Genomic DNA, 23,503 nt, shown 5'->3' with positions numbered 1-23,503 from the left:
TAATCGTTCTCATGTTTGTATTTGCAATCTTTTTGCTTGCTATCACATAAAAGCGTTCAATTCAAGATACCAAATCAGACTGCTTTTCAAATAATGATTGATTTTTAACGACCTTGAACATCGTTACGGGTCTCCCACGGCTGGTGTAAGTTGCAAGTAAACCAACGGATGTTGGTGGCGGAGCCCAGCATTCGGAATAACTGACCGAATAATTCGGTCAGAGTATGTTATACTAGCGGCTGGGCTACTGTGTTGGAGCTCTCATGTCTTGGAGGTATAAAATATTGCGACACATAATGGGACAATATCATATAACCACTATCTTTTAAGACTTTTATTATTACGATTGGGGACACCCCAAACACAGAAACTTAATTTATTATCTCATTTGATTCAATCTTCCTTGGTGAACTTAATAACATAAAGCTGAAATATTGATCAAACTGAAAACACACTATCGACCAGCATGATACATGATCGTCTGTTTTTAGCAGATAGTTACATGTATGACATCATCACATAATGCGTATCCCATCGGGAAAGTTAATCGTCAAATCGTATAAACAAATCGATATCACACGGAGCAGAACGATCTATAATTAGAAAGATTGTTATCAAACGCACGTGTGACTTCACTATCATGGTGGAATTATTCATATTTTGGCAAGATGAGCAGAATAGTAATGTTAATGTTTTGTTTTATTGTGATTTTTCATTGTAATGAGAACTTGGCTTGTTATAACAATAATCATAATAGTGATAAAAATAATTGGGATGATTCCATCATCGATTTTAAAGGTAAGTCGATAACATATACATGTAATCACGAGAATGTGACTTAGTGTACGATCGATATATTTGAGGTGGGTGGTGTCCTTACATGAACCGACAATGCTTTTTTTCCTGTTTTGCTTGATGATAATGCTGTTCATACATTTTTATATTTATTTGTTTATTTATAATATATTATGCTTTTTAAATAGAAATTTAGACTTTGATAGGGAAGGCCCGAAATAGCACGTATTAAGAACTCTATCTACCTTTAGAATATCACAGATTATTATAGAAAGTACATGTACATTGTGACTACATGTAGATTGATCCGCCGTTGTTATAAATGTAAGTTCGTCATTATATGACTATAATCAGTGGAGGAATTTTAAGATTTACAATAAGGTGGCGATCTCATTTTTCTCGAAAGAAAAAATGTGAAAAAAGTGAATTCACTTGTGTAAATAAATTAGGTACTATACGACAAAAATGACGAATAAGGATAATTATTTCTTCAGCTTCTTTACAATCCTTTCTGAGTAATTTTCGTTTTTGTTTTTAAATTACAGCTTAATAGCGGAGCTGGTGGGGCGTCACATATCCACTGCCAATAATCTTCCTATGTTACAATATAGTGTTTCTTTTTATTCCTCGTTTTCTTTGTTGCTTGTAATGGATTTTGAAGTATACTGATAAATTCCAGCTACATGTAGTTGTGTCAGAAGATTCCCTTGTCTGCATAGTTACAGTATATTAAACCAAGTGAGGCAATTTACCCGTATTACATGTGCATTGTGTATTCTGATTTTACGTACGCGTCAAATAAGCTAGAAACCTAACATTTAATTAACGACACTTTGGACTTTCAGATAAATGAATTAAACCGACAATTTTAAACAATTCACAAGTATTTTACAATCTGTTATTAATATTATCTTAGTCGGTTATTCATCATTTAGAAATTACAGTTGCAAATCCTCTACAGAAACTATTTTTTTTAATTCTTTCGCAAAAAGTATCAGTATGCTTGATGCATGGAACATCTGCGGTTGAAATACTTTCAACAAGTTCGCATTTTTCCTCTCTTGAGAGTTTAGTAGCAAATTCATATAGAAATGGTAAAGGTGATTGCAAGGTGGAGAAAACCCAATGATTTTAAGTCGCTAATATTGTAAGCGACTTCTTGCACTCGTAATCATTCACATATGAGTTGCATAAATATATATAACACCACCTTATGCTGCAGATAAGTGCTATAGATCCGTCATTTCTAGCTTCATACGAGATCAAAATATATCTTTTAAACACCATACACATGTGTTCTACGTGTGTTTTGTTTACTTATACGAGAATGGGAAGTTTACTGTAAAAGATGAAATGATCAGTTAGCATTGAACTTTTTCTAATATTATTGAGAAACGCCTAGTCTCCGAAACAGAGACAATCTCCGAAACAGAGGTTGCCAGTAGTTTAATCTGGTTCTTAATCGAGTTCTCTGGTCAATATCATAAGCGACTCAGAGATCGCTAAAAATTTGAGAGAACTTGTAGCACCGGTAGGGAAAGCGTCATCTGCTTTAATAGAAACACCCGCCAAAGCATAGCATGTTAGCTTATTAAAGATCTGTAATTGTGTCTGAATTAGACATAAAAGTGAATTTGGAGCGTTTTTTACATGCGTGGATCACCTGCTGCCTGATTTTTATAAAGACTGCTACTTTTAATGCTTAGAGTAGATACATGTAAACATCAATATCGATTGGTTTTCAGTTTCAGAATTTTAATACGGCTCTCCCCCCGCCATGAATGCCCTCAAGTTCTGTGAATGTTCAAAGCATAGAATATTAGCTAATTGCTTTGGATTGATGCTAATAAGTGATTATATGGTTTGATGGGATTGCCAAATGTTATGTAATGTAACACAAATAAATGTTGTTCTGGTATATATATTGCTACATGCATGTTTTTGCACACCAATGGGCACCATTCCAACTCCGTTTCTTCCTAAAAAATGAACATGTATAATATTTTTCTTTATTTATGGCAATTAAAACCTAGTCTGTGACCCGATTATCAATTTGCAATTCGAAACCTAGAAATATTTTATAGGGTCAATTGGAGTTTTTGGACCCAGAAAACTTGATGAGGGGGGTGAGGGAGTACTCAAAGGAACCAAGATTCTAGCGGAAATCAAACGAATGTAATCCAGGGACAAAGACCAGACATGGAAAACACACAAACACGACAAAGAACATTAAATAACCAAAATAAAACATAGAAAGCAACAAAAGTAAATGAGCACCTCGGACTGGGAACAACAATAAAGCCACTTTCCGAGCTTTGTCTTTCACCATAGGAGTCAAATGCATGTACAAAAAAGGTATGTATGTATTGTGAAGGTTTAGACATTAAACTAGTTTGATTTGAAACATGATAGTAGAAGAAAGTCGAAAATTAATGACACACAAATGTATTGTAGATGTGCTTAGGATCACATTACAAACTTAATGAAAAGGGGATCCAATCCAAGCGGAAATTATTCTAAGAAAACATTCTATAAACCAGAAATTTATAAAATAAATGATTCATTCAATGTTTTCCCATTTTTTTTGCATTTTAAATTTAACTAACAAAATTAACAACACTGAAAAGGAGGGTAGGTCCTAACCACGGCATACCTTCCCCTGGATCCGCAAAAGATAAAAGATACACATCATAATGTACATGTACCTTTTTCACTTGAATAAGTAACCCCCCTCCACATTTCCCTTTATTCTATATTGCATGAAAGTGGGGCCAAGGGTTTGGGTAGGGAGGGAGTCGCCAAGGCCACCGATTCTACTTCTTTTTTTATCCACAGCACCCATGAATTTTGTAAAGGGTTTGGGTTTTCGGACCTAGAAACTAGAAAAGGGTAGTGAGGCTTAGGCTATCAAATGACCATTTTTGCTCAAACTTTGCATAAAATTAACAATTTTCATTTAAAAAGGAGATCCATTTCCCTGACTATCTGGTTCCGCCACTGCGTATATTTCAGGTCATTTGGTTCAGTCTGAAGTTCGTTATCATTCAAACAATATACCTGAAAAGTTGCATTCCAAATAAATGTCAAATGTTTTGCTTGGATGATCACCGAACTTAGTTTGCGTACGGGAATACACATCCAACCTACTATATTCACTCATCCGGAAATAGGTCGACAGATCTTATTGTAATGAAGCTGTTCGTATGATGTAAACCGAACGTTACTCATTTCCCTATGATATTAGAAAAGAAATTGATTTTGAAATGGACAGACTTGTACTGATCTTGTGTAATTTTGTCTGGATTTTATCGTTTTATTGTTCCGTTAAATCTGTTCTAAACGCGGATGTTTATTCAGAAGGTATGTTAGCAATATGTTCACCTTATTAAATATTATAAGAAGTTTGTTCTCAATATTAACCCTTAACACATACATTGTATTGCTTTTCGATTTTTACTTCAAATGAAACAAGGTATATACGTCCTGTTTTAAGTAAATTCAGTAAAATACACAAATACATGTATAAATATTTATGTTTATCAACTAGACTTTGAATTTAATATGTCATACCGATACTGTACATATGCATATCATGTATGTCTTTTATTTATAATTTGATGTGCTACATTGAGATAGATTATGCGTACACTATTTAATGTGTAGTTGTATCAAACATTATACTCTGGAAAAATACAACGTGAAATATAGTGAATGTCTGTCTAATACGAACCATTTGGGATTGTACATGTATAATATGCATGTTCGGCGAAGACAAATGTTCAGTATTTCCAGGTTAAAAATATATTTGAACATAATCCTACCCTCCGCTAGTAAGACGGACACCCCCTTTAATGTAATACTAGTACCTGTGGTATATTCAGGATGGTCATGTTGCACCGTCCCTGGGTTTATTTTGCTCTTGAGAATTTTTTCGGTATTTCTAATTTGCACAAAGCGCGGAGAGACACCTTATTAGATTTGTTCTTTTTTACTGTATTAAAATGGGCTTGCTAATAACGTACTGCTAATAATAATATACTCCTGCAGTGCAAGAGGTTGTCTGATAATCTATTTTCTGACTTGGTGCCATCCTAACGTATGGAGAAACGAAATTCCAACCTCTTGTGTTGTAGGAGTAATAATAATATTCTTTATAGGTCCTGTCGCACAGTCATTGGGTGTTTCCTTTTTTTGAGAAACTCTTAAACTGTTTTTCTCGTGTACATATAGCACAAGGAGGACCTTATTATTTTATTGTATTGTATTGTATTGTATTTTATTTTTATTTTATTTTATTTTATTTTTGTTTTTGTTTTGTTTTCCTTTTGTCTTTATCTTTTTAAACTAAGTCCCTAACCTCTGACCCATGAAACTACTGATGAAGCTATGAATGTTCTTTTATACGTGTAATACATCTACAACTAATTTAACACTTGGATCGATATTTCCTGATTTGTTTGTGTGTTTTTTATGTGTTTGTTTTGTTTGATGGATTTACAAATTAGTATGCGTACATGCGCACGTAGAGAAGGGGGCGGGTGGATGGGTGGGTAGTTTCCTTTTTTCAGTATTAGACTTCTAACAACGAATATAATAACGAACAAATTTAAACATATGCCTCATTGCAACTGCCAAGGTATTTTTTGAGTATTTATCAAGTATTTTCCTCATTTAACGACTTACATGTAAGTATACATAATTATGCTTTATCAAAGTCGAATTAATGGACCCTAATTTGAATTTTGATAAACCTCAGTAACATTGCATTTATATACATATTTCAATAATGTACCACATCTTGACAAATTCTTGTCTCTTGTTATACGTGTACGTGTATGATTATAGACTGTACTATGCACTGTTTTGGAAGTCAAATTATTATATACGCGCACAGTCCATGTAACTATGTATAATTTCATATGATGTTGACACACATACTTTAATCAAGACATATGGACAGTGTGTTTTGGTCTAATGATTGTATTGTTTGTGTGATAAAAGCTTTTACTTTATTAACAGACGCTTATCAGATACATTTTTATTTATGTACAGTACATTGTCAATTTCATTTGTATGTAAATTATTCCAGTAATAAAAGTCGTCTTGAAGACAATCCAGTACATCGTATCTGAAATGATATATGATGACATTTATTTACCCTCGTTTGAAAGGCGGGAGATAAATACATGTAGTGAACGTGCTGTTCGTCCGCCCGTTTGTCCGTCTCAAGTTTGCATCCACAACTCCTCTCAAACTAACTGCTGAATGCAATATGGTGAAACTTTCACAAATACAATGTATCATTTTGCACCACCTATTTTTTTTTAATTTGTACATGTAGGACCTTTGGGTTTCCTACGGTTTCATTTCATTTTCATTTCCTCTCTGCACAGTATACTAAATGATACATGTACATGTATGGAAATATAAATCTTCTGTTTTTACTCTCTGTACAGTATACCAAATGATACCTGTATGGAGTTTTAAATCATTTGTATTTCCTCTCTGCACCGTACCAAATGATACATGTATGTAGATTTAAACCTTTTGTATTTTATCTCTGCACCGTACCAAATAATACATGTATGGAGATATAAATCTTCTGTAGTTTATCTCTGCTCAGTACCTAATCATACACGTATGTAGAAAGGAGATATAAACTTTTTGTATTTCCTATCTGTTCAGTAGACCAAATAATACATGTATGGAGATATGAAACTTTTGTGTATAGCCTTTTATTCTGTCTTAGAAAATTACAAAAAAACGAGGTGTACATGGACATGTATCTATTACAATGTTTCACTAATATACAGAATGTAGAAGGCAGTGAAGTCTTTTTATGTTTTTGATCTCTTTTGATACGTTGTGAAGTATAAATATACTTTTGGTATTTTATCATGTAAACTGTTCGCACATGTACATGTACAATATACACATATTTATAATCTAATACCTTTACTCTTTCTAGAATCATCGATTCCCGTACGTGTTATACAACCAAATCTCCATAGACGCTCACTGAGTTCTGCAGAGGATCTTACCCTAAAATTCCGTATTTCATCTCAACCTGTGATACTCAAACTCCATCACAATGCTCAAGTTAACTCACCGATTCCAATATATGTGATCTCTCAGAACGGCTCAGTCATCCGTGAACACTTGTTCAACGGTTCAGAGGTAAGTTGAATACTGAGTCCACGGGAGGTCGGCGTTATATCATTGATTGTCATGAGTTAAAACTACTGTGACGGGGCTGTAATGATATTGAATATCCTTTCGGGTCTCATACATGTAGTGTCGGTGTGCATGGTTAGTAAAGCCAACGGTTGTTGGCGGAAAAGACAAACCTTCTGGATACCTGACCGAGGAACTGGGTCAGAGTATGGTCAACTTTAGCGGTTGGGCTTCTCCTTTAACGCCCTGGCATATTTCTGGGACCCATGTCTAGGAGCGTTTCCAAAGAGGGACGTTATCTGAAGAGCCATTTCCTAGTGGAAGATGCGAAATTGGTGATAATTTATGCGCATGTTTTGACAGTTATGTTTATCGTCTGTTTATTCGTCTATACATAATTATACTCGTCGGATAACTCGAAAACGCTTCGATGGAATTTATTAAATTTTAGTACAATGTTCGTCTTTTTGAAATGATATTTTTGTTCATTGTTTCTCAATATTTCGTTTCAACAGTTAAAGGACATTTACAAAAACAAAACAACATGGACATTAACAAAAACAAAACATAACAGAAAATTAAACTAAAATAAAACAAAACAAAAATAAATTGTGTTATTCATTTTGATTTCATCTTCTTTGTATCACGGTAAAGACTTGAACAATAAACATACAAACATACACACATACAATACCTACCCTGTTAATTAGTTTTTTCAAGACTGTCATGATATAGTTTTTGTTCAACCTGTAGCCATGTCAACAAATCAGACTAGAAGACAATGTAATATTTAATGAGTTTACATATACTTATGTTACAGGGTTCTATTTATTATTATGATCCAGAACATGGCGCTACCTTCTCTATACAGTCAGTCAATGGAAGACGGATTCGTATGGTGAGTTAATGTAACCATTATAACCTTCTCACCACATAGAAATTTATGTGTGTCTCAGAGGTTTCAGAAAAAGGGTCCAGGCTTATACCTCCCAAAATGCACGAAAATCAATAATTTTCCCCCGTAATAGTCCATCCTGCATTCATTCTGTGAGTCTAATTGTTCTGAAAGTGGGTGACATATTAACAGAAATAGTATGTCGCTAAATATTGAAACTAGTGTAGTAATTGCAATCCAATTATCTAATTGAATACTTCACAGTCTATATTGTGTTATAAAATTATCCTGTCATTGTGAAAATTATTTATTACAAAGTGGTGATGGATCATGGGGGTTATTGTTTTCAGAAAAGTGTGTAAATTTCGAGCACAATTAGTACAAAATAAGGAAAAACTAGCCTGGACTCCCATTTTTCTGGACTTCCTTTTTTCTGGAACCCCTTTTCAAAATCTTTATATGGATCCCCCCTTTATGGTCTTTTTAAGTTTTTTCATAAAGTTTCAATCTATCAAATCTTGTGTTAAGGAAATTAGTATTTAAGTAGCAGTCTTTGAAAGAATCATGCAAATTCTAAAAAATGTGGTACACCTCAAAAAAGGCTACACATTTTTTATTTTTGTTATTAAGTTGCTTTATAAATCTATATGATGAAATGTATAATTATTCATTCCAATCTGTCTGCTCTTAGGAGATAATCCACATTGAAAATACAACAGTTTCTATTGTATTTTACTGTCATTTACAGAGTTATCTCCCTTAGGTATGAATTCCACAGTACATTCTATATAATTTGTATCTTATAATAACACAGGTTATATGAAAAACCACATGTCAATTTCTGTTTACTATAACAATTTAAACAAAATATCAAAAATAAAAATATGTAGGCTTTCCAACCATGAATCACATTTTGCATGATTTTTAGGTGGAGTGCTACTTACCTTTAAATGGAACAAAATTTGTAAATGTGTGCAAAGTTACATCAGTAGTATAGATTGATTTTCAGTTTAGACATATTAAAAAGAACAGTTTTTAATATACTAATAGTATTTAAAATGCAATGTATGATCACAATTTTATTTAAGGTCATATAATCTTTGAAATTTTGTTCATGCTACAATTTTCACAAGAATCAAAAACCGCCAGTGCTATCAGCACTTTGATTATAGTCGTTTTTGGATAGACTTACGATTATTTCTGATCCTTCACCTTTCTCACATATATTTAACATTTTTTCTTGAAATAATTTCCTCGTCTTTTTAGATTATATTTTAAACAGAATAAATTCTTTTCTGATTCAGGATAACTGTCACCTTTCTCAAACGTACTTAAAATATTTTCCATCTAACTGTGCTAGGTAAGATGCTTAAAATCCAGCATGAATATATACATGTACATTTTATGTTTTCAATCATTTTTACTTTAAGGATAAAATCCCTATAACAAGATGATCATGTTGAATATTAAATAAGGTGAAGAAATTGTAACTATTACTTATGTACCATTATAAACATGTACAATGTGTGTTCACAGAAATCTAATCTTAGGCCAAAAAATTATAGTCTTCGTTTCTTGCTACCACCAAGAAAAAGTAGGGTGCGTAGGTAAGGAAATGTTTTAATTTTTCAAAAACATAATCTCGACTTTAACAATGCTTGAGTCAAAATGGCCATAAAATGTTCCGGGTTGGCACTAATATTTATGGAGGGTAGGGTAGCAGGGAAGAGACATATTATTGTTATTTTTTTTGCCTTACTTTACTGAAAACTGGCTTCAATGCTTAGATTTGCATGTGGATGTAAGCGAATGTGCGTTTTGACCATGTTGTACACGTGGTTCTATCTCTCCAAATCAGTTTCTGCAATGTATATAAATGTATGTGAGAGACGTCATAAAAACTGCCTGTATAAGTGATGGTCTTCCTTTTTGTAGTAATGTATACAAACTGTTTATGCCCGGAACTAATTGTGCAGATTATTTTGTCGTGTCTTGATATAGCAATTTTCCTGAACTAAAATTCGAAACAAAAGTTAACAATTAGTAAATACAAGGGACGTATGATTTCATTGGTGTAACATATAATATCACCTCGTACATGCACAGTGACCTTCAGGGTTTTCGATCCTTGTTTCCGACAAGGTCGTTAATATAATCCGGGGCGATGACCTTGTTTCTGACCACATACTACTTGTACATATAAAATATATGTCAATAACTTGTCTTCGACACCACAATGTTAATTTCTTCGGAATCTCTCTGCATATACTGTAACTTGCAATCACTTAAGGGATCACGAAGTACTCTCCTGCTTAAATATGCTGACTGTATTCTTGCATTTTGATAATGTAAAAAGGAGAAATATTTATATTTTATGAGTTTCTTAAATCAAATTTGTTCAATAAATCTTTTCAAGTATATATAACATATCGGTTTCTTTTGCATGAATGATACTTCCTCGATATTATTTTTCTCCCTATATTGATAAATTACCATAACGTAATTGTATTTACAAAATGTAAAATTAGTCAGAAAACCCTCTAGGTAATAAATACCCCGATATTCCCGATTCAGCTCTGAAGTTTAAGTTGGGAAATCCCCTTGATGGCGTCTGACAAAAAAAAATGTCTTCATGCACACAACTACAAAAATGACTACAAACCTTCACAAAGTGTGCAATTAAGATCTGTTTTACCGTAAGAAGAGTTGTTCTTCAATAATTACATGCACAAGTTCTATAAAATAACGGACGCACACACGTACGGACATGTTGATTCATACATGTATAATATACATTGTACTTAAACCTAGTCATTTTCAAGGATATATATCAGCGTAAAAATTAAATTATGCAGATCATATATGAATTGTATTCAGAAATAAAGTTTATGTGTTGGAATAAAATGTTTCGTGAGCGGAATTAAGCAAAGGTGGATCTTTCATAAATCTGCAATATAATTCCTTATTTGGACGTTGATGTAGTCACGAGAATTGCTCTAGGTATACGGTGAAAAATGATGTAAGCCAGGATTTTCCAATTATAAAGATTTCCCTAATATGAACGCATCCTGTTCTTTTACAATTTTCTTTGATCTTAATATTATGCGGAAATGACGTCATTTTTCGCCGATATCATGCATCCTTAATAAAACGTTGTTGAAATAGTGTTCGTTGGGTACATTTCCTTCGTTAGGAGGTTACTTTAGGAAATGTATTTAAGAAGGTTTAATAACTCCACCTGGGGACTTTGTACAACTGTTATCTCACAAGTGTTGGGGTTATAAGGTCGAAACATTCACAGATTCGTTTAAGTACAAATACTCAGTACCGGTGTATTCAAGGGTATTACATACATGTAGTAAGAAAATGCATGTACCTGTTTTTTTTTACAATGATATTAGAAATGCAATATTATGGAATGGTTTGTTGGTGTTTATTTTCATGCGAATTATGTCTATTCATGTGCACACACATCTCCTAGTTTTGGAGTTAGTTTGCGTTTCTTAGATGAACTCACATTGAGTCGTTTGTATCTTCAACGCATTGTTTAACTGCGGGAAAACTGGCGATAGAGGTTAAAACGAAAAACACAATCACAAGTTAAATGTTCCTTTGAATAAAATAAACTGCAATGGTTCCAAAATATACTACAATGCGGTATCCACAAAATGTTGTTATCGGTAGTCCGAATTTCAGTAAAATAGCATACAATATTATAATTCAAGTTCACAAATACATATGGTTTACCATACAAAACCAACGGAAATATTCCAACTGAAAGTCTGGCAAGTACAATACGGCGTCCATACCTTAGCTATCGGATTTCCGAACTGTCCCTTATAAAAATTTGTAAACAAAACATTCTTTTGACAGATATGTAACCATGGCAACATAAAGGATTATTAGATACAGTGAATTACATAGATGTTCAGAAATCAACAAACATGGATGGGAAAAGGGGATTAACTGCTCTCAAAATTTCACAATAACTCTAATTGATTCAAGGGGGTATTACATGTATGTAAGAGTTACTTAATCGTTTTTATATACAAAAAATGGAATTCGTTAAAAGAAAATCTACTTGTACAAACAAAATACATGTACAAGCCGCCGAAAAAGTTAATTTTGTCCTTGTGCGACATCTTGATTTTTATGTTTTCCTTTTTAAAAAAAAATAAAAACTTTTGTTACGACGTCATACAAACAATAAACGGTTTACCTACATGTATGTTAATGAATTGATTCATTTTCCTCCAACTAGGAGTGTCTCTATGAAACATACTGAAATGAATATGAGTTTCAATAAACACATATTCTTTGTGGTCAGATGTATGCCTCATGTCCTCTTGGGCTAATGTATGGTCACATGATAGTGATTTTTATCACATGGCGCATTTGGACCAATGCCCGAACTGGTAAGTATGAGGTCATATAATATTTTATGAAATATTTTTACGAACCAAATTATAAAAGCCTTGAGCTGTGTTGTGTGTTTAGTGACTAAATCTTACTAAATAAAAGTGAGAGACTAAATAGGTATGCATATTGTACATGTATACATGTATACATGTAATTTCTATCGCCAACTTTATTTACAAATTTATTATGTGAATGTGTAAGAATTAAAACTATTGAAATTCAAATTAATGTAACTTTGCTCAAAAAGTTATGTCATTCCTTCACCATTACCGGAGCTCTAATAATAAATTTTAGCTGGTTAAGGTCATCAGTATTTTCTCCCGAAAATATAAAAGTTTTCATGAAGATACATAGCACTACCTTTCCCTTCAGTCGGAATTATTCGGCCATTTTTTCCGCTACTGCGACAAGAACCTCGGAACCAGAAAGGTGAATTTCTTTTTGAACTATTTGCCGGAATTGTAATGTTACGCGGACCAAAATACGCATAGTTCCATCCACCAGGTGGCGCTAAGAATTTTAGCCAGACATCACTAGAAATATAAAATAAACTTAGAAATAAAAAAAACTTAATGCTTACAAGAAGAGAGTAGCAAAAAAAAAAAAGAGTAAAATTATCATAGTGAAAAAATCATCCAGTTTGGCTATAATTTCAGAATCGGGTTGGACAAATTCCTGGTAGATTTTTCTGCTAAGTGCTTCTGAAGTTTTTCTTCCGTTTAACAAGAAAGCTGTGTAGTTCCGATTGCCCTTCCCTTTCTTTCACCCGTGAAACCGGTGCAGTTTCAAACTTCAGTGTAATAATAAAATCTATAAATACATGTATTGATTTGTTTTTCTTATTCTAACGAAAGCGTTGCTTTTCAGTTTTCATACCCCACTTAACGAGTGGGTTGTAAATTAACCTTGCCCTCTAATTTCACATTTGGCTTATATGGCCTTAATTCATGTAGGAGGTCTGTTGTAAGAAATTTTTGGTACGTTCCGATATCAACTTATAAATAAATGTGGGACTATGCCAGTTTTCACTATAATATGGAATGATAATGGTGTTTCTTATAAATATTTATTTTTCTTTTTTTTTCAGTATGAAACATTCCATTTCGATAAGTGTTGCTGAGTTAATCATTTTATTTTCCGTATGAAACAGTCCTTTTAATTTTTTTCAGTATAAAACATTTCTTTTCATTTTTTTCAGTACGGGACATTCCATTTCGGAAACGAAGAATACATTATCGAGTATAGGAATAATTCAAATCAAGCTCACCATAGTGGAATTAATCAGCCATCGGATATATATAGATTCAACTTTAGAAAGACACCAAATCGTAATCAACAGAAACCAAATATGACAGCTTATCATACGAATTCAAGTATGTCACATGTTTTAATGCATTGAACCCCGTATAAACCGGACCCCAAATAATCTGAAAGCCTGTTTAAAACAGGTACTTTGAAGTCTCTTCATGTCAGATTAAATTTATTTTGAACCTAAATATACCGGACACCTGTCTAAACTGAACTAATTTTAAAGTCTAAATGGGGTGTGGATTAGACAGGTTCAGTGTATTTGTACTTCTGTACAGTAAAACCTGTCTAATCCAAACACCTTTTGAACTAAATAATTCTTAGACTTACATTGTATGTGGATTTTTCTTTAAATGCATTTGCAAGGCGTCAGATTCTGGTTCCTGGGAAATTAGACGATCGTTATAGGGGTCGGAAACATTGGATTAAAGGGAAGGGCGGGAAGATGAAGTACATGTACATGTAAGGGTTCGGAAAGCGGTATAATGAGACAGAGTATGTTTTTCTTTTTTATTTTAAGAGATTTAATAGTAGGGGCAGTGATGGGAAATTCTACCCCTTTGTCTACTTCCTAAAATTTATAATTTCATCATTATATTTTATAATTTATACTCAGTTATTCAGAATACTTTAGAAAGAAAATTATATAAATTGTTTTAGTGGTCTTGGGTTCTGCAGCGAGACCTCTGTTTGTACTGGAGGGTTTGTTATAGTTTAGACAGGTGTCTAAATTGTACATTTGTGTCAATAAACTTTATCATACAGAGGTGGGACAGAAAATCTCTTGAACAATTAAGAAAATATTTTATACGTATTGTAAAAAAAAAAAAACCGCGTAACTCCTTTATTATATTTATAGATATACATGTAGATACATATTTATTCGGATCTTAATGTTTAAGGTTTTCGTTTAAATCATTTCCTTGTGAGATACACGTAATGATTCTAAATTTGATACTGGGTAAACAAAATTATACTTTCAGTTTTTGATTTATTTTCATTTTTCAGAATCTGGGAAATCTTCCCTACGATCATTTCGATCAAAAAACTCCGTTCTACATGTACATGTGTAAGCGCATTATATTATTTTCACCCACGCAAAGAGTGTAAAAAATCGGTGACGGTGGAGTTCTTTTTGGGAGGGAAATTTCGTTTAAAATACATAATTTGTATATAGACTTGTTGCCTGGTTAGCACCTTAAGATGTGTGTCGATTTCCTTTAAAATTTGGTAAATTTTATTAGCTATAAAAGCTTGGATAGGATTAACTTTTCTATCCAGGAGGAAATCGTTATGGGGTATACATGTAATAACTAGACTTCTAAAGAAGGCCAAATTTCGGCGCTTGGGGTATCGTTTGATTTAAAAAACTTGCTGGGATCCTGAGCCACGCCATTGTGAAACTTGATTCACGTGCACATACATTATGCATCATTTAGAAACTACATGTACTGTTTTTACATATGTACATGTAAATGTCGTTTTAGGTCTTTCCTAGATACTGCCAGGAATGTATTCTCCATATACGTTTCTGATGTGGCCTAATTCGACATTATGTTTGCTTAGAGATGAAAACCATGCTTTGCCAGATTTTTATTTTGACACATCTCTCTAATTTCATTGACACAAATATATATCATTAAGTAGAAAAGAAGTATGGTAAGGAAAAAGATCACCTTCTACAATATAGTTTCAAGTAGACACTTAAAGGTTGATGGTACTACCGAGAACGGTTATCATCAAAGTTAGAAATAGTAGCCTGCCCGCCAGCCCGAGACTGGCTAATTTGAGCAAAAATCTTTAAAGCCACATAGTAAATATATTGAATTGTATTCAGGACTGGATAGAATTTGGGTGAGTTTCCTACCCTGTTATCAATGGTGATTTTACATTGTTGATGGTACTACTGAGAACGGTTATCATTAGTGATTTTACATTGTAAGATGCTACTTATTTTATAAGATATAATAGTTTGTGAAAGTTACGTTGGTGCGTACTGTAAAATTCATAAAATTCAACTGCTTTCTGTTTACTCCAGTACAACGAAAAATAGTCTTGTTAAATTATTTTTTTCCACGCCCATATACGTCTGTCTGTCCGTCTGTCTGTCCGTCTGTCTTCTCTTTGTCTGTTTTTTTTCTGTCTATGTATGACCATCTGTCCACACGTTGTACATGTACTATACATATAACTGTGTTACAAATTTTCATTTTAGAGGTATAAAAGTCTAAACACAAAAGGTGGGACGATTGTACAATATGCATGAGTATACTTTGCAGCTGTTCATTTCAGTTAATTAAATTACGTATATGTTCCCATTGTTAACTAACGAACTCTGTACAAAATGAGTAGTTGCTAAACAGATACGATTTTGACAGATTTAACTGTAGATGATAACCTGTTATAAGTGATCCATCTTTCTGTTTAATAAAATGTATTATCTAAATGTTATGCTGCATGGTTTCATATCTCCAGACAAATGGTATGAATTAGTTCTCATGTCAGCGTAATAATTTTTTTAATTTAATGGGTTCATGGACATTTTGTTTTCTTTATGAACTGATTGCAACATTATTTTGGTTAACAGTAGTAAAACAGACGACAAAATCCCTCATACCATATAAGCTTTGAAAAAAATGTTCTGTTATATTTCCTGACTTTTATATGTAAACCTATTTTGCAACTATCCAGTTACAAGTATAGGGATTAGGGGGCATGTCCTTTTTATCACATTCCTGTTCAAAATGTCTCATGGAAATCAGAAATATTTGCAAAGAATGTTAAAAAATGGTCCAATGAAATTCTGAAAATCATTAAAAATGGCCCATTCTTTAATTTTTAATCCCGATCATTGCCATGCAATGTTTGTGTACTACAGTGAGACCTTTGTCCGGACTGGAGGGTTTGTTATAGTTTAGACAGGTGTCCGCTTAAAATAAATTTGATGTATTACGTAAATTTACGGAAAGGGGCATTAAAAGACGTCTTTGTTAGAGGAGTTACCGGTTAATTGAGTGTTCAGTTTAGGAAGACATCACTCTGCAAAGTCAACCAATGAATTAAGTACCGGTCCATATAAAATTCAGGCACTGCCTATAGTAGAAGTGGTTCATGGTGTAGAAAAACCCGTCAAACGAATGATGTTTTTTTTCGGACTACATATGCTATATAGTCCCTTTTGTATTTTGACAAAACTGTACATTCATCTCCCACTAAAATCAAACCAAATCAAGAACGATAACTCCTGCAAAGTTCCAATTTCATACACAATATATGTAACATTTTTATCTCAAAAGCACAACAACCAAAAGAAAAACTAAGACTAATTATGTGGTCTGTAACTGTTTTCTGAACAAGAAATAAAAGTTAATTTGGTGGGTGAATCACCTGTCTGATTTTTTTATAAAGACGGCTACTTAATACTGTAGTTGTACAATCATGTTTTCTTTAATATTTTTCGGTCAGTTGTCTGTCTGTTTGTATTGACTTCTAAAAAGTACCACGTGCACATGCTTGTTGAAAGCACGACTTTTTATAAACTCGTAACGTAGCTTTGTCCTTGTGTTTCAATTATCATCGCATAAATCTTCAGTACATACAAGTAACCACAGTGGGTGTTGCTAAAATGCGGAAACAGGTTTCCTTCTTTATCTTCCGTGGTAAAACTCTACATATATCCACATTTAAAAAAAATGTTTTAAATCTAGTCTATTATAAAACTATACACACAAAGGAAAAAAAAACTAAAAAAAATATCAGCCAAGTGGTTGCGAAAACTCAGACCTCAAGTTGTACTGTGCGATATATTATATGATAAAACTTAACGTACATTATAATTTATGCATTATAGACTTATAGACTTATGATTACCAGAAATCTGACTTTTTGTAGAAACACAGAAGACACACCATTCCCATAGAAGATCCAGACGAGCACCTGCCTATTTCGTTGAAGTTCTATTTGTTGTGGATTATTCTATTTACAAACAGTGAGTTATAAACATTACTTTTATCAATATTTTATGCTATTTTTTGTTTCACCAGAAGGAAGCAGATATGGACATTTTCATGCTCTTATATATCCGTTTCAGGCCTACGCCTATATGTACAGTACGCTTTTTGTCTCGCGTTACACTGAATCATATTAGTCACCACGGTGGTCTGAAATGTAGTATCGCTCACGCTTCGGCTGTGAAAAGTCGACTACATGTCGACAAAAATCTGTATCGAGAGCTAAAATTTCGTGGTTTTTGCACAACTTTGACTTGAAATCAAATAAATTATCTCTGTTTATCTTCCATGTACATGTATCCGAAGTCTCATCTTTCATGTTAGGCTAAAAGGAAAAATATGTCCGTTGGATTTGAGAAATGGTATTTGAGGTTAGAAAAGCGGCGAAACTACATTGTAGTCAAAACATTGAAATGGATTCCTTTCAAAAATACTTCTATTCTTTTTGTTTTACTTCAAAGTACTCAATCTATTGCGCAGAGGGTAATTTTGTTCGCTGTTTCAGGGCTTTACACCTCTGCAGAACCCATGCACTCATTTATGCAAGTTAATACTGTACACTAAAAACAGCTACGCGGATTTTTGTGATGAGTAGTGATCATGCCCTGTAAATATTTTCACACCCTGTATAGCAGAACGTAGCAAAAATCTAGCGGAGTGATTGTAATAAATCAGGAAGCTGTTAAAAATTTGCTGAGGAATTGCAAATCACTGTAACACGTTATTTCTTCTTCTCTGCTTTACCAACCCCCCATATCTTACTTCCATTGATCTCACATTATAAATAGGACATACTTTATCCATGAACACCATAATAAATTACGAAGACGTTTACAAAAATATGGAGTTCATACCATCTGCATGATTCTTAGTTGAACTTGTATTAATAAGCATTTCTGTTTAAATGTTTGGATTGTAAAATGTTTCAGGATCGAAATACTAGTACTAGTATATCCTTGGTTTTTATATAAGAGGAGCTTGTATTACTACCTTCATAGGCGAATTCGGGTGGGGTGGGGTCGTCGAAAAAGTTGGTTGATTATATTGAAAGTCACTGGAAATCATAGGAGTGGGTCTCCTTTTAGGTCTCGTAGGCTATTTAGCGACCCTTTCATTTTTAAGAAATCCTTGTTCGCCGACTGACTGAACTTAGATAATAAGAAAAATTGGCAATATTTATATTTTGCTATCATTGAACTTTACAAGAGGTTAGTGTAGCGATGATAAATGTTATTTTTAAAACATACAAGTTGTAATCATTTGTTGATATACCCATGTTTATCAATTATGTTTTTCACCGTACGTATCTATTGATTTGGGTGTTAACGATGTATTCAGAATGGTAACGCATATCATTTATACAGTTCAGAGCAGTGACTTCGGAGTTATTTTCTTGAAAAATTCACGTATGTTCTACGTGATTTTACTCTGTTGAGTTTTCTCGGCATCGAGGCTCCAGAAGGTGAAAAGGGGGAGGTTGTCCGATCCAGGAATGTTCGAAAAGAAGGACTTCAACCTTTCATTTGCTTATTTTCAATTATTATACCCATATTTTTTGTAAACTTAAGAAACTTATTCTGACAAAAGGAGTGGCACCCACACTTCCTTGTATCCCTACTGCCCTGAACCCCCACTTTCCTGTATTAGCCTGTGAATTCGGGAAGATTCTTACAAATACACGGTAAATTCTAAAGTATTCACTTACAGAAAGGGGTTCTGATACACAAATTTATAAAACAGGGATGTAGGCTGTCACTTGTAGGAAATAAAATAAATCAACAAAATTGTCAAAAGATGGTGTTTCAACCCTATATAGATCCCCAAAATAATGCAAACTAAGTAATATTATAAATGAGAAAAGATATGGACTTATCAGAACTTCAACATGTAAATGCTTGGTTATCAGATGTAATTGATCACGGTTTACATTTAAAATATACTTGCTTATAGCTTTCTGTCTTATCATATCCAAATGATGATGGTTTGTCTGTCATTCCTGATATCAATCGGTCTGATATTCAAAGCTGATCGTAGCGTACTTTGTTTACGTCTACAAAAAGTCTGAAGAAGCGCGTTTTTGGAGAAAAAACGACAAAATGACATAATATAACTTTAAATATTAATGGTTAATAATGATTGTAAATACAGTACTGGTTTCACTAATGACATACATGCATGTAATAGTAGTTGACTATAGTATGGAAAATGAGTTCATGAAACAGCGGGGATAATGGAAATGTCAGGAGTCGCCAGAATTTTGATGCTTAAATAATGATTGCGTATTCGGTATTTGCATGAAAATGTAATCTCTATTATAAGGTATTTGATTTTGACATATCTGCGTAGGACAGGCTTACAAAACCAATATTATTATGCATTTTCTCATAGCATTCAGTGTATTTGACAAATGTATATGTGATAGGAAAGAATGGTTGTATGTCGGTATATAGAAGTCAAGTACATTGCCTATTTAAATCAAAGACTGAAGTCTTCAAAGTCGATAATCGTCAAATATTCTGTCACTGATTTGGCTTCCTTTCAGCATTCGAAATGGTACAAATGCGATATGCTCTAAAATCGGATGACTTCCGCTAAAACTTCGGTTTCCTTGATATTATTGCGTACTCTTTCTTAACCATTATGACCCAAATGTTTTCAATCATCCGGAACAAGATTAAACAACTGACAATGAGCACAAAGAGTCTTTTTTTACAATTCCCGTGGTATAGGATTTTATACCCACGCCTTCAGATTTGTTTTTGGCTTTTTTACCTTGCTAAAAACGATGATAATTTGCAGGAAACCTCATTGCCCCAGGTACTGGTACATGTAGGTTATAATCAATATTAGCTGAAAACCATTGATCATTCCTGTTCAAATACACTCCTTGAGGTTTCCCGCATGCACGATACCTAGACGCACGCTAAACGCTCACCAAACGTACGATAAACGAACGCTTCTATCGTGCGTTTAAACGTACGATAGACGAACGATGAAAAATAATGATATTAACAAATAATGACGAAAGGGAAAATAGAAGATTAAAGTAATGAAAATATTTAAATTAATAATAGCAAAAAATATAAAAATAACAGTTCAATCTAGAATGATTTTCATAAGTTATCCCTTTGTAGGAACTCTGTCTTGAGATCAGTGATAATTGAGTTGAATAAAGGAAATTATCAGAGTACAAAAGTAAACGAACGCTCCTATCGTGCGTTTAAACGAACGCTTGTATTGTGCGTTCATCGTGTGTTTAAACGAACGCAAAACGATGCGCAAACCCACGATAACCGATGCACGAACGCTAAAATGGGAAACGTGAACGTTTCAAGGAGTGTATACTTATTACATGTACATGTACCAAGAAATACTGCTAAATACAACAGGGATCTGGTAAAACTGCTGTCTGTAAGAATAGAATTATATAAGCACTTATACACATGTGCATTTACTCATATCCCAATAATAAGTGGGCTAACATCGTATCTGATTGGTGTTGCTTATGTGTGCTTCACCGTTGAAGACCCGATTGTGAGTGGTAGTCTAAAACGAGGCAGGGTTGACGTAATTGGTTTCAATCCCTTTACTGTTCAGCGTCACTTTCTGGAGGCCTTTTGCCCTTAGGCTTCTGGGGTAAACTTTTAATTTTCGTTTTCATAATTTTTTTAAACAATAGACTAGAGGTTTGAATCCAACTTTTGACCATCTTTTTCCTTTAAGGAAATATCAGAAGTCATATTTAGTTAGATTTTAGAATAAAAGGCGCGAACTTTGGTACACCAGAACAGGTCGAACTAAAATTGACTTTTCCTACTTTGACTTTTATTTTGAGTTCATAAAAAGACCCCTTTTCTAAAGCATTATTTTGCATGAAAATACTGTTTTTTTCTCTCAAAAACAAGTTTTAGTGTCATAGATTGATATTTACTCTATCTTTTGGATGAAAAATTATATTCATTACCAAAAAATAAGACACACACACAAAAAAAAAAAAAAAAAAAAAAAAAACAAGAAAAGTCAAAAAAAAAAAAAAAAAAAAAAACAAGAAAAGGCAAAAATATATTTTTGACCTCTATGATTTGAATATGCAATACAAGACTGAGACAGTAACGTACTGTTTCATAACGTAATTGATAGTAGTGATCATACTCAATTCCAAATTCCAGCTCCTACTGTTTCTTTCATTAAAAATAGTTCTGTACGATTAACACAGACTCGTGTGTGCTAATACCTGTTACCGTAGGTGATCGAGGCTACGGCTTACATACAACCGTCAGATCAAGGGTCTCTTCTTGAAATGCCTGCAATATCTACGATTTGACGTTTAACAACAGTTATGGAACAATATAGCATGGGATTTTCTCCTGCCTTTTCATTTCATGAAAATAAAATATGGAATGATTTTGTAATTTTTTTCTTTGCGCCGAAGTTTTGTCTTTAAATATAGGCATTAAGGAGACCTTACCCCCTCCTCTCCTTAAAAAAATCAAATCTTTTTTTACCGACTATTTTCGTTTGATTTTAAGAATGCAAGGGAAATTCTTGTTATACAGACATGTGTTCCAAATGTTGTATAATTATAAATGGAAGAACTTATATAATACATGTACCAGCGAATGTTCTCCGTTGACGATTTGTTCATACATGTACTTGTACGCTTGCGCGTGTTTATTTCGTTTTATGGGATACACAAGTATCTCATGGCCGTATTTCTATTCAGAAACAGTAAAATATTTTACAGTAATGTAGTTTGTTTTGTTTACAATTCAGAGATTGGTTGTGTTTCAACAAATGTTAACCTTGCTTAATATATGTGTGATTTCAGTTGGCTCGATAAAAGCTCCGGGTCGACACTAGAGAGGAAGGATGCTGATGCCGTGAATTCCATCCGTCAGTTTTACGCTTTTGTTGTCAGCGGTGTAAGTAAATAAGCGACCGGTTTACTTTGTGTATAGTACACATCATTAGCAGTTTATGGTTAGGGAGCAGCCAGTTGACTTTTTTTTGTGGTGGGATGCAGGTAAAATGTTGATAGTTGATAGTAATACACATGTAACAACACGTCAATAATTAATGGGACAATATTCAAAATGAGCAATTGGCCTTATTTATGTTTCAAAAAATTGTAATATGAAAAAAAGTTTGGCAGAATGGAAAAGAATATCATGGAATAAATCCAGAATTGTATAAATACTCATTGACCCCTACCTCAAGAAAAATGGAATGGCTTGTTCCTATCTTATCAGTCTGATTAATCTACATATATTCTTGTGATGACTGTAGGTAAACACCATAGAGATACACATGTACGTGGTTCTTATTGGTAATTGTCTCTTGACGCTTCAAGGTCGCATATCAGTGGTTTATTAGCGAGGTTGTTGCAAGTTTTTCCCATGCTATTTACATTTCTTCACACCGTTTAACTTACTCCTCAGTATTCCAGAATGCCTAGGAGTAAGGGGAGGTAACGCGTAGACTAATGGATCAACATGACGTAGTTTCAAAACATTTAAAGAGTTAAATGAGTCCAACTAAACGGGAAATATTTACCCATTAAGTATGAACTTAAATATCATTAGATACCCGATTACTAATACTGTACAATGTACATGTAAAGACCATGATGTTTATAAAAGTTGTTATTAAGATTTTGAGGCTTAATCTTGGGTTTGACGGACGCAGTTGAGTTTGCAGGCGACGCTTCTTTTTAAATTCGTAAATATCAGACGTTCATAAGAATTTATTAAACGTTTATGCAAACTTTTATAACATCATACAAACTCTTTTAGTTATTTACTTAAATAAATTTCTTCCCGTTATTCCAAAATCGCAAACCAAATTTAATGTAGGAATTTTCAGGTAAAAGGAGTAATTAACCCAGATACGCTTTCAAATAAAA

General features: G+C 33.4%; 1 protein-coding gene across 7 annotated transcripts in view; it reads left to right on the top strand.

The window, feature by feature from the left end:
• Positions 1-519: 519 nt before the first annotated feature.
• LOC148599506 (A disintegrin and metalloproteinase with thrombospondin motifs 6-like) overlaps positions 520-23,503 on the top strand; it is a 40,667-nt gene continuing 17,683 nt past the window's right edge. For 3 of the 7 annotated variants that reach the window (XM_088559467.1, XM_088559465.1, XM_088559471.1), the window contains exons 1-6: positions 520-798; positions 6,764-6,972; positions 7,790-7,867; positions 13,482-13,656; positions 17,483-17,579; positions 22,430-22,523. In XM_088559467.1, coding sequence (XP_088415593.1) covers positions 669-798; positions 6,764-6,972; positions 7,790-7,867; positions 13,482-13,656; positions 17,483-17,579; positions 22,430-22,523 — 783 coding nt within the window. In that variant the 5' untranslated portion in view covers positions 520-668. Of the gene's footprint in view, positions 799-3,898; positions 4,156-6,763; positions 6,973-7,789; positions 7,868-12,133; positions 12,280-13,481; positions 13,657-17,482; positions 17,580-22,429; positions 22,524-23,503 lie in introns of those variants that run through there. The other 4 variants (XM_088559472.1, XM_088559466.1, XM_088559469.1 and 1 more) reach the window with 4 other exon arrangements.

Source organism: Perna viridis, chromosome 13, assembly GCF_037379345.1.
Source record: "Perna viridis isolate PV_CMFRI_1.1 ecotype Kerala chromosome 13, ASM3737934v1, whole genome shotgun sequence".
NCBI classification, from domain to species: domain Eukaryota; kingdom Metazoa; phylum Mollusca; class Bivalvia; order Mytilida; family Mytilidae; genus Perna; species Perna viridis.
Note: the sequence above shows the minus strand (reverse complement) of the source record. Positions and strands in the feature narration are given on the sequence as shown.